This window comes from Anopheles cruzii, chromosome 3 (genome assembly GCF_943734635.1).
Source record: "Anopheles cruzii chromosome 3, idAnoCruzAS_RS32_06, whole genome shotgun sequence".
Classification (NCBI taxonomy): Eukaryota; Metazoa; Arthropoda; class Insecta; order Diptera; family Culicidae; genus Anopheles; species Anopheles cruzii.
In genome coordinates this window covers 44,258,571-44,271,084 of record NC_069145.1, presented here as the reverse complement: position 1 = coordinate 44,271,084, position 12,514 = coordinate 44,258,571, and the positions used below count along the sequence as shown (strand labels likewise).

Below are 12,514 nucleotides of genomic sequence, written 5' to 3'. Positions count from 1 at the left end.
CTTTGAATGTGTAATGTGTAAACATTGAAAGACTAGACATGGAAGAAGATGAAGAGATTAGGAAATAACAATTGGCTGACGCACTGATGATATTCCAATAAGTAGCCCAACTATGCAGGAATACTTTTGGCATTGTCGAGCGTACGGTCCGTGGGTTCAGAAACTTTAAAACGTATATTGACTGACTTTCATTTTCATGTACACCCAGCGCCAGCATTCGGGGTACAAGACATCTACATTAGCCTGTCAACCGCAAACAGCCCTCACGCTAATGGCTCCGAAAACCCCATAGATCGGGTGAAGGAAGTAAACTAGGCACTAATGTAGTCACGGGCGGGTCCCAAAACATTTGTAAGCTCGACCGCCAGACACGCCATTAGTTGATACAACCTCTCGCTGACACACTGCCTCTGACACGTCCCGCACTTGCAAGAACCCTCTCCGTTGGTCGTCTCAAAATGAGTCATTAGCCATTCCAGGCGAGGCGGCAAAGAGGCATTCACGCTGCCTAGTGCGCCACCGTGTCTGCCCGGTGCCGGTCACCGAAAGGCGAGCCTCCGGCTGACTTCGAAGCGGAAATTATGTTGTTGCCCTTTTGCGGCCTGCCACTTCCGGTGGCGCCGTGCTCGAGCCGGGGGTAAAACAAATAAATATTGATAAAGAAAGCACACACACACTGGTCACGGCTTGTCAATGACCTTGAACGAGACGGAGCAGTGGGCCCCCCGCTATGTTAGTGGGAGGAAGTGACTCGATTCCCCGGCAAAATGGATTCGTCACTTACGAACCCGACCCCGAGTGTGCATTCCGAGAAACTGCGGCTGACTCAGCTCGCAACGGCCGCGCTATCATCCCTCGGCTACAATGCTCGGAACCGGCTTTTAAAAGGGTGCGAAACCTGTCAATGGGCTGGCCGGGCGTTAGTAAGCAATAATACCGCCGAAAGCAGGCGGCGGCGCCGGGCGGCATTGTTTTATCGATAAGCAATGAAATGGCTTCACCGTGTGTTCCGGTGTGCGCAGGTGAAGGTTTCGACAAGGGCATAGTGCCCTTCGGCGTAGCCAAAATTCCAGGACGACTGGACAAAATTGATTGACACGAGACAACTTTGATAACGCGGCAATAATCGCGGCAATGTGATCGCGCGGATCGCAATCGAACAGGTCATCGCGAGGATGGCGCGACGGAGCGAAAAAGCAGGTGAGTTTGGATCCTGTTCCACCCGGCAGCAGAGCATTGCGTGACCCAGTTTGGTGTGCGTTTAAGGTTAAGAGAAAGAAAAAACCATCACCAAAAACCAGCATTTTCCGGCGCGCGATACGCGATCCGACCAGCAGTTGCCGGAAGCGAACCGAGTAGCCAATTTGTTTTATGCATTTCCACTTTCATTCGGTTCAATATTAATAAGCCGAAATCCGAGAAGCGTGGTTCGGAACATCACCAACATGTGTGCAATGAATAATAAATGAAACAAATTAACAATCCGACTCATTTTCTCCCGCACCCGGTGGTCACGGTGGTATGTGTCACACACACACCGGCGTGACATTCGAGGCGTGATTTCGCCACAAATTTTCCGTTGACCAAGGTTGACCGCGCAGCCCTTTCTCTTTCGAATTTTCCTTCCTCGTGTGGCGTTGGCGGAACTTCCATCGGATCGGATCGTTGCCAAAACGAAAAAAAAATCCACCTTTTTCCAACGGTGACCCACATTTTCACGACCCTGCTGCGCCTGCGATCACTTCTCATCAACTCAACGTCCACAATTGAAGCGCCCCCATTAATCGTGTATGCGATGACCATCGATTGATTAATCAATTGGCAATTTGGGACTCGGTCGCAATACAGCCGTGTTAGTGATTGGAGAAAAAGGAAAGCCCAAGCCAACGGCCCAACGAAACAATGCTTCCAGTTCTCAGAAATTACCGGAGCCACGTACATGCAGTTTTTAATTGTTTCACGGCGTGTTATCAAACGCGCAAAGTGTCGCATTTTATCGCAAACGTCGATTGACGCAGGTGCTGAGGTGAAGTGGCGGATACGAGCCCCTCTCCGGACGAGCGGCCATCCTGGACGTCAGCAGTACGAACTGATCACCTTCAAGAGGGACCACCTTCAAACATCGGCCCTCCGGCAAAAGACCCCCGGCCGAATGGTTTATCAGCGTCGGCGATAAGAAGGATGGACGAGGGTCCGGCAGTATCGATTTCCAATCGGTCAGGAATTTCGGTACAAGCCGCTCCACTAGAATCCCCCGCCCCGTCGTTCCCTGATCGGTGGCGAAGGGCCACCCTTGTGTGGTTATCTGCGAGCCAGTGGGCTCTGACTATGTCAACAGCAGAGTTGCGCTGAGTTCAAATGGCCACCTTTACGTGGCGTGGTGCGGTACGAGGATACTACCCTAATCTTATCGACGTTGCGTACTCAGTCCACTCTTGGCTGGACCTTCACGGAAACAGGCGCACTTTAAGAGTCGAGTGAAGCGACGAGTTGTGGGGCCAATCGCCCTGGCAATAACGGTCATTGTCCGTGGTGTGAGTGGGGTGTAGTATCCGGGACCGGGGGCTGTGGTGTTTGGCAAGGATCGGTGATTATCTTTTGATAGACAGTCCTGTGCGCTTTTGGACACTTCCGAACTGCCCATAGTTCGCCAAGTTAGGAGGGAAAGAAAAAGAGTCCGCTATTTGGCGGCCTGTTTTGAGCCCGCTTTAAATTATTCATCGGCCGCGTCTTGGGTTCGTCTCCCGGGTCTTATCATTCCACCGGCCGAAACCGGGAAATGCGCTAGTTCGACGCCGATTACGACAGTCGTGGACGATGGTCGTTACGAAAACGATCCGTGCCCCGATAATCCCTTTCGTAACCCGGAACAAATCGTACCCCGGAATCGGGGCGATCGTCACACCTGTGCGGCGTCGTGTTTGTTTATAAGGTGGAATTAATTCCGCAGGAGAAACTCGATTCGAAGGTCACTTCCGGTAGCCTGCGTTAGCCTGTCGCGGTGTGGGAATAGAATGGTTGTTATCAGTCACTAAAACACTTGGAAGCAAAAGCCCAGGAAATCCTCCCTGGAAGGCCATAGATGGCCACACTATCGACAGGTGATCACTGCTGGGGGGGAGCGCTACTTCTTCTTCTTCTTTGGCGCTACAACCGCTGAGCAGTCTTGGCCTGCACCAGAGACTAATGTTAATCTCTCTGATGCTCTTCTGTAACATTTAATTTTTACGGGCGGGATTGTTAGCCCCGCGCCAACCCCCCTGTCACGCCGGTATCGGGAATCGAAACCATGGCCGGTTGAGTGACAACCGATCCCGGGATTCGAAACCCAGGCCAGCTGCGTGACAGCGAAGAGCACTACCGACTGCTCTATCAGCGGGCGCTACTTCTTAGTACCCAGTTTTTTATGACCATTGGAGTCTGCCCTGCGCGCGATTAGGTTTTATGGATGTTGTGGAGGTTCGTGAAGTGGAAGCAAAGGGCAAGCCGGCAAGCAGTCGGTGCCACCCCCCAAACAACAGCAATTAGGTGGTTATTAGATGCTACGCAGCCCGCCGCACTTTCGATGTTTATGATCCTCATCCACCATTCAGCCAAAGCAAACGTCAATCGCCAGATCCTTCCTCTTTCTTTGTGCACGTTTTTGGGGAAAGTAAAACGCATCGTAAACGCTACGGTAAGAAAGCTAAATCAGTATATCCAATGGCTCTCTCTAACTTCCCGCTCCGTTGGGCGACCGAGATATTGCACTGGCAGACACAATCTCTCGCCTGATCTGACACCTATCGCTGTGACGTGTGTGACGCCAATGGCGACAAAAGCTTTCACGAAGCGCGAAGAGTACATCGATAACGGGCCGGCGGGCGGCGCAGCATGACAGTTTAATCTTGTTATTGCATTACACGGCACAAAAAAGAGGGCAACCAATAATAGCAAATCGTAAATTGGCAAAGAGGACCCCCTTTGACAGCCTGTCATATCGTCTGACACAGCGTTACGCCGATGGTCCCCGCCCCAAAAAAAAAAAGAACCGCCACCCCAAGGATCACCGATGAGTCAGTATCCCCAGTCGCTCGGTTGGTATGACTAATCCATCTATCCGTCCGATATGTTGATTTGACGTTCCCAATTCGGAGCCGCAGCGCGGAGCGCGGAGTTTGTCGTCTTTCGGTCTTCCGGTGACTCAACTAGGGCGGGGAAAGGTGTTCCGATCGATCATCGCTCACCGGACCACAACTGACTCATCATCACAGAGCTGATGATGATGATGATGCCCACCAGGAAGACGTATAGGATTCTCGTGTGTTTATGTTGCTTACTCGATCGTACAGGTCCTGCGTGAACGTACGCCGGAAATCCTCCAGCACGTGATCCTGTTGGGCGATTTGGTGGATATCCATGGTTTGGGTCACTGTCACGCTTCGGACGGACGGACACTCTGCTCTTGCGACCGATAAACTTTGGAGTTCTTCCGACTATGGGCAACTGGACTCTAACCCTTTTGCGCATACACCAATACACACCACCAACAGACACGGATACACTACTGGGAAAATCACGAAACCAAAACCCTCCGCCCAGAGGGACGTCACAATATGCTGCAGTTCGTGTGCGCCTGTTGCTCGTGGCGATAAAAGTCCAGGCGGACCGATTACGCTCGACGGTCCGGAAGAGAGGTCCGAAATACACGCGATGCCGGTCTTTTGTGGGTGACTGTTGACATCAGACTGACCGGCCGCTGCACTCGCGGGAAGTCCAAAAGGCTCCTCCAGCACACCAGAGGCCGTTCGCGAAGCGCGGTCACGAACGGGTGGGCACCGCGCGGGGTCCAACCTCTCTCTCTCTAGCGCGCGCGCCGGAACACTCCGGCTGCCTATCAGTGGTTTACTGGGGTTCCACCAAGTGGCAAACCGATTTCCTCCGGTGTGTGTGTGTGTGTGTGTGTGTGTGTGTAGAGTGATAACGACCATGGGTAGTATCGGTGCTGTCCTTGGGTTGGGCGGTGATGTGGGGTTTTAATTTTTGCAACCTGCAATCCCGATAAACGTATAGAAATTTCGCTTTTTTCCTGCAGCACACACCATCACAAGTAGAAAACTGCACAATGATCGGTATAAACGATAGTTTTTTTTTCAAACTCTTCCCTTCCTTGTGTGCCATAAAAAGTGTAAAGAGGGTCGTAAAGAGGCGCAGCCGAAAGTCAATAGATAAAGGTGCGCTGCGCATGTGACGTTTGTTTTTTTCTTGTTGGTTCTGTTCAATTTGCGCGTTATCGTTTTATGGGTTTTGGTGAGCCCGAAAGGCAGCCTAGGACGAATCGGAGCATATAAAACTTTCGATCGAAACACTGCTCCGCACGCTACTTGGCCAGGTGCGGTGGGCACCGCACATGAAACATATACGAACTTTCCCCGTTTGACCAACAACGAGCGACCCTGTCCCAGTATTTCTCCTTCGAGCGCATCATTTCCGCGTAAACTTTTTGACGACCGAAAAAGAAAATGAGGCGGAGGAGAAAAAACCCGCAAAAGAAAACACCAAACGATCGTTCATGATTAATTCATTGAAGAAAATTTGGCCCGACAAGCCGCGGCTGATGAACTCCCCGCGTATAGGACGATTGTAAAACAAGAGAGTGAACGTGCCACTCACGGAAGGCGATGAGTGACTGTGAATGAATAAAATTTCGATTGGAGTAACCATGGACTGGGAGAACGTGGTTGGGTTTGGGCTACACCTCGCTCAACATGTCAGGATGGCCGAGCGGTCTAAGGCGCCAGACTCAAGAGAAATCTTGCCCATTCACCTGATGGGTTGCCGCGAGTGTTCTGGTCCTCTCTGAGGGCGTGGGTTCGAATCCCACTTCTGACATCTGAAATACTTTTTGGGGCAACATTTTAACTTTTTTGCTGGACGAAATTTTACTATCAATTTTATTTCAAATCATGCAACTAACGTCAAATGTAATAATAGATTTTATAAAGCTGTATCTCGAATTGATCCATTATAATGTATGACTATAATGCAAAAGCATATTTTACCCATTCGATAAATACCACATATTTTACATACAAAATGTATATTTCAACTTAATGGCTAGGCACAATGTAAGTTAAAAAGAATCGATATTAAAAGCTGAAAAAAAAGATTTCATCCGCCCGAATAGGGACTTGAACCCTAGACCGTTGGATTAAAAGTCCAACGCTCTACCGACTGAGCTACCCGGGCCTCTGGAAATCGGGCGCCAAATATAGATTACCATCTGTGGGTGCATTTTTTCAAATTTCCTATCTATAAAAAGACCACTTGTTTGCTGTGAATTTCTTTCATTCTGCATTGTAGTTTCAAATTGCCATTATAATTTCAAATGCATGTTTGCTCGAAACATTTTATAAAGAGAAAACGTTAACGTTCTATTCGAACAAACACTAACCACACAAACTCTGTTGGAATTTATAATATTACAATCAGACTGGCTCTACATGCAATTGTTTAGCAATTTATATTTAGCAATTTATATTTATCTTTTATATTTATCTTTTATTTATTTAAATGTTTAATTTAAGCACTTAACTTCAACACATTAACACTAATTAAAACAACCACTCTGCTCCATATCCATGCTTCTTAATTTCCAAAGAACCATTAGACCGTTCACTTGGAGGTTGATAACTTAAGCAGGAAGGTCACAGAGTAGGTCGAATGATTTTAACAGTGCACTGTATCGGACACGTATAATTAAATGTTACCTTCTTTTCCATATTTTTACGAAATAAGGGTAAATAAAATTATCTTTTGTGCCATTCTGGATATTTGCTTATTGTGAAATTAATGACCAGATATAGAAGCAAATTTTGTGAAGATAATTTCAATGAACTATTTATGTTATTCATAGTCAAGAGTGGGTGTGCTATTATGAATAAACAAATGTCATAACTTCGTATTTTTTCACGGAAAACAAAACAATCGTTTATTCAACCCGTTGACTGTGCGAAGATTATTTTAAACTAAACGCCATTCATGAAGACCGCATGTTTCGATGAAAAAAAAAGTCGACCGCCCGAATAGGGACTTGAACCCTAGACCGTTGGATTAAAAGTCCAACGCTCTACCGACTGAGCTATCCGGGCCATGTCTTTTACCGCAGCAAAAGTCGTACTTATACTTGACTTGCGGTGAATGGCACGGTACAACCATCGTCATATGCAAAGAGCGGATACAGTGGAACCTCAACACACAGATACGACCCATTGTGGAATCTTATTTTTATCACGAACAATACGAATGGAAATTAATACGGTCCGTTCTTCTAAGATTAAAAAAACGAATAGAAAGCTTAGAACACTATTTATCGAAACAGTTGAAATATAACACATATGATGCGGAAAACTTTTACTATAACTCACGGAAAGCACTTCGTGTAGCCACCTTTTTTCAACATTGTTTCCGACAATTTCACTATCACCTATTAATTTATTGAAACTGGTCATGATCGGGCTAATAATTTTGTTCGTAGTTGCCAAATAGAAGCAAAAACTATTGTAATAACTTTTACACCAACTTTTTGAAGACTGCTTCGATCTCATAGTAGGTCACTATTGCGAGAACATCGCTTTATCCGCTAATAATAGGAATAATAGGAACTACAAAAGAAAACCACAAAAAAATTTGATTGTATTTATTTACGGCGGTCTATGTCTAATGTTCATTATGTGTAAGGAAAACATTTATTGCATATTTTTACAATATTTTACTACCAAACCACTAGCAACATACGACCATGGGGTCAACATTTATTGCTTCAACTGAGATTAAATTGGTTAATTTCATCCGAGCCACCATACAAAATATGCTCTTTTCGATCAACGTGTTGCCGGTCTTTTGTCGCCACCCATGCTGGTGCTGTTCTAGCGCACCCCTCTCAACATGTCAGGATGGCCGAGCGGTCTAAGGCGCCAGACTCAAGAGCAAATCTTGCCTGCTATCATGCGGGTGTTTCCCTACAGTTAGACGAGCGTTCTGGTCCTCTCTGAGGGCGTGGGTTCGAATCCCACTTCTGACAAGAAAGTCACTTTTTTGTTACCCCCCTCCCCGTACATTTGGCCCGCAACACACCGGGCGATGGCAGTAATGCGCAATTAGAATGCGCGTTGCTTCTGACAGGATGCAAATATTTAAAAGCAAGTTCAGCCGGTACCTCAGCACAGTAATGCAGCAATTGGCGATAAACTCGCACAATATTTACTTTTGATCTCAGATTATGCACATTCTTCGTGGGCATTTAATTAACCGCCCGGCGTGACCGGTATGGAATACTTGATTAGCTAAGCCAACCGGCGTAAATCAGCATCCAATATACAAACCCAGCCGGCGCTTTTGACCGATATTGTGCTGGTTTTTTTTCACTCGCCCTCGAGAGTGTGCGACGCAACGCATACAATCATTGAAACCTATCATCAATACATAAATCATCCACAATCGATACCCATTGGCGATTGGCGGAGCACCAGGCGGGCAGGAAAAGATAGACAACCGCGAACCGAAAAAGCTCAACACAGATTCGGGCGTATTGATTTCTGCCAAGTCCAAACTGTGGTCTGCGGCAGAGGTGCGAGGCAGGAACATACAGGGTGAGTCAAAAAAACTGCAACAAACTTCAGACTGCTGTCATTTCTAAACCTCTCGTCCGACAGCTGTCAGATTTATACCAGTGACAGTTCATTTTATTGTTTATAAGCGCGCAAAAGCATTTTGGTGGGAATTTTACAGAAAAAAAGTTATTCGTGATGGAACTCGACCGTAACAGTATGACTTCATTATATTTGGCTGGAAAACCACAAGTGGCTATCTTTAGAGCCCTCCAGCATTTAAATGTTAATAAATCTTTTGTGTCTCGTACCATCGCTCGTTACAGTGATACTGGTAGCGTAGCCTGACGTCAAGGAAGAGGACGAAAAAAAACAGCAACATCACCAGAAATGGTTCGAAAAGTGAAGAAGCGACTTCATCGAAATCCGTGTCGCGCTGGCCGAAAAATGGCTCGTGCGCTGAACATATCGCAGTATGCCATTCGGCAAATATTGCAAAATGAGCTTGAACTAAAGCCATTGAAGTTCCAAAAAGTGCAAGATCTTACCGATGCACAAAAAAAAGTTACACTCGAAAGAGCCAAAGACTTGCTTCGCTTGGCCGCAAGTGGTGAACTGGCGAATTTGGTTTTCTCCGATGAGAAACCATTCGTTATCCAGCAGTTTGTAAACAAATAAAATGATCGTGTTTACTTGCCAGAGAGGTCAGCTGAAAATTTACAGCTTCGGTTGGCCACCAGAACTCAAGCGCCGGCCATGGTGGGGGTGTGGGCCGCCATAACAGTCGATGGTCGCTATCCGCTCGTATTATTCGACCGTGACGTCAAAATAAATGCCGAATATTATCGCAAAATATTCTGAAGAGTGTATTGGAGCCTAGGATACGCAAACATTTCGGTCGCCGACCTTGGACATTCCAACAGGACTCAGCACCATCGCACTCAGCACGCGCCACCCAAGAATGGTTAAAAAATGAGGTTCCTCGCTTCATTTCGACCGCACAATGGCCATCAAAATCTACGGATGCCAATCCGTTGGACTATTGTGCCTGGGGTATTTTAGAAAGCAAGGTTTGAACTAAAAAATACCAAACTTTCGATCACCTCAAGCAAGCGCTTCGCCGAGAATGGGACAGAATACCGCAGAGCCACTTGCGGGCAGCGTGTGATGGTTTCATTGGCCGTTTGAAGGCCATAATTCCTGCCAAAGGTGGCCAATTCGAACAAACCTAATTTGTTCTAAAATTTTATGAAATTTCCGACATTTTTTGCTTTCATTCAATAAAATTGAATCAAAAATGAAAAAAATATGGCGTTTTACTTTGTTGCAGTTTTTTTGACTCACCCTGTAAATATGACACTTCACAACGCACATCACACGCGCATAACACGGACACGAGGCTAGGTGGGTGTGCTTCTGCGTGGGCCGTGTCATTTTTGAGCGCAAAAAGCGATTCGCTGTTGCGATAGTGTCGATGTTTGCCTGGCAGTGACTGGCCCTTTTCCTGGTAGATATCGTTGGCTTCGTTGGCGGTACTCCATAGGAGTAAAACCTGCACCAGAGAAGGGGCAAAACAATGATTGATCGTTCAGAACAACAGAACGCTTCAAGGGCAACAATTTTCGACAGTGACAAAATGAGGCTCAGTTGACCAATTACCGCGTAAGCGTAATTAAAAGAGCTGTTTAAGCAATCAGCAGCAATTGCCGATTTACTGTGGGATTCAATAATTATATTGTTCCGTAAGCCAAATGCAATAAAGATAAACGGACGGCGCGTTGAGTAGCGTGATGAATAGCGGCTTAAGATTATGATTCATGACTCAAGTAATTAAGATGGATAACTTATGACCCGTAGTGTATACCCCGAGTTTCTTGAATTCCCCAGGGTTGTTATTGGTAGGGATGTCTTATTTAGGAAATAAGGAAACGGCACACTTCGGACACAATCGGACACATCAACTTAGTGTACCAGCCTTGGGAGCATTAGAACTTCGTCGTCAAGTTCCAGATATCTATTCCGCTCAACTTTCGACTGCTTCAGCAGCGCAACTAACATCTGGTTACAAAATAACAGAACAGAGCAAAAGGCTGACAAAAGTTGTTTGTTTCAGCACTTCAGGCGTACGTACAATAAATGTGAAGTAAAAATCATAAACCTCCATTTCCTGCTTCGCGGAGGCATTCGGAGTGAATTGTAACCAGCAACAACCTAACGTACCTATCATCCGCCGCCGACGGGCCGGCAAGGAATGCACTTTTATCTCAGAACCGCGCGTCCTCTTACGTGACGGTACGGCTGTTGTGCGATCATCAACATTGCGCGACACTGCGGCTGTCACAATCGTGCGCCAAACTGAAGCACTACGCTCGCTGTAGGCACGAAAAGCATGCACAACATTCCCGGTTAAACTGCTTCGTTTCGCACCCCTAGCCTGCGACAATGTGCTCAAAAGACATGCCAGAGCCGTAGCAGCCCAGGAAAGTCGAACGCGCATTGGGGGGAGGAGGGTCGAATTCCTTACGGTAAATTGGAACTCTCAGCAAGGTCGTTACCGCCACGAGCCTCCACTAAAGAGGAGACGGGTTGTGGCGGTGGCTCCCCCGAAGGCAGAGGAAGTGGTCTGTTCCGACTTTCTTTCCTTCCCCTGTACTTATTTTCAACTTTAACACACACACACACACACGGACACACGCAACCAGACAAACCTACACCGCAAGACTTTCTCAGTCGGGCCGGGTCTAGGTCTTCCCCAGAGCCGGCCGATGCTCGGCTATGTGATGGAAGAAATGTTAATGAGCGTAATTTGTGAACCGATTTTCCCGATCGTGTGGCACGGCTCTCCCGGTGCGCTTCCCACCGTCCGTCGCCTCTCGACGCCGGGTGTGATCGCCACATGGTGATCGTTATGCTATTGGGCGGGGGGCCGCAGCATCAGGCGGGAGCAACAAACAACAAACAAGGAAAACACAGTTCCTTTTCACAGCCCACTTTTGTGTGACTGCTGCTGCTGCTGCTGCTGCTGCCGAATCGGTTCGAAATGTGCATTACGGTTACGGCCCGCCTCCTGCCTTGCCTTTCAAAGGCCACCACCTCTCGCCCCGCAACGAACGGTGTACACCGGATATCGCCTCAGGCGCCGCGGTACCTCAGATGATCACCGTGGCTCGTGGCTGCTGCTCCACCACGTGGCTCCGCCGCCGCCGCGCGCAGCATTCGGTGGTTTCCGGGGAGAATTTTAGGTCAGAAAGCAGCCGCTAGCAGAGATAATGGTGGTTGCGCTTCGAAAGCTGCCGGAGCGGACGGGCGGTCTTGGATCGCTCCAGATTGTGGGGAGAGCACACGCACACTTCCGGTCAAAAGTCTCCGAACCACCAGTTGCCAGTTGCCAGTTGCCAGACTAAAGGGGAACGAAGGATAAGAAAGGTGGCGTGCGGGAAAACGCAAGCAAAGGAAAGGTTGGTCCAGTTCGTGCTGTTGCGATAACCTGTGCCATTCCGAGGGCGGTCGTTCCTCGAAGTTCCTCGACGGTTCGGTTCCTCGTTCAAGTTCAGTGGAGTTATGGAAATGGTTTAACGGGTTCAATTAATGGAAAACGTAATATTTCACCATTTCTTCGAAAAACACCGCAGAATGTTGTAGGGTAATCCATGAAGTGTTTGGATTTTACCCTATCGGTTACTAGACTTGTAGAACGTCAAATTTCATTCTGTAAATTGTAAAAACTTAGCTTTACGCTTGCCGAAAATTGGGAAGTATTAAAAACATATTTCCAAAGTGCTGAGTTTTCAACTAAAGCTGTACAAAATTTGAAAAACTCATTTCCACCACGGTGGTTATGTTAATAAGCAGAATTGTCGTATTTGGGGCTTGGAAAACCTACTCGTCGTGCAAGAGAAGCCAATGCACCCACAACGAGTGACTGT

At 47.4% G+C, this 12,514-nt stretch overlaps 1 protein-coding gene and 4 non-coding genes across 6 annotated transcripts in view; 2 read left to right on the top strand and 3 right to left on the bottom strand.

The window, feature by feature from the left end:
* LOC128274974 (plastin-1) overlaps positions 1–12,514 on the bottom strand; it is a 28,537-nt gene that overhangs the window by 4,739 nt on the left and 11,284 nt on the right. The window contains exon 1 of one of the 2 annotated variants that reach the window (XM_053013329.1): positions 4,320–4,425. The exons of the other annotated variant lie outside the window; for it this stretch is intronic. Within the exon in view, the coding sequence (XP_052869289.1) occupies positions 4,320–4,400 (81 nt within the window). The 5' untranslated portion in view covers positions 4,401–4,425. Of the gene's footprint in view, positions 1–4,319; positions 4,426–12,514 lie in introns of those variants that run through there. 2 annotated transcript variants of the gene reach the window in all.
* Positions 5,750–5,871, top strand: Trnal-caa (transfer RNA leucine (anticodon CAA)). Its single transcript has 2 exons — positions 5,750–5,787; positions 5,827–5,871. It is a non-coding gene; the product is annotated as a tRNA-Leu (tRNA).
* On the bottom strand, positions 6,156–6,228 carry Trnak-uuu (transfer RNA lysine (anticodon UUU)). The gene has a single exon. It is a non-coding gene; the product is annotated as a tRNA-Lys (tRNA).
* On the bottom strand, positions 7,058–7,130 carry Trnak-uuu (transfer RNA lysine (anticodon UUU)). The gene has a single exon. It is a non-coding gene; the product is annotated as a tRNA-Lys (tRNA).
* On the top strand, positions 7,929–8,062 carry Trnal-caa (transfer RNA leucine (anticodon CAA)). Its single transcript has 2 exons — positions 7,929–7,966; positions 8,018–8,062. It is a non-coding gene; the product is annotated as a tRNA-Leu (tRNA).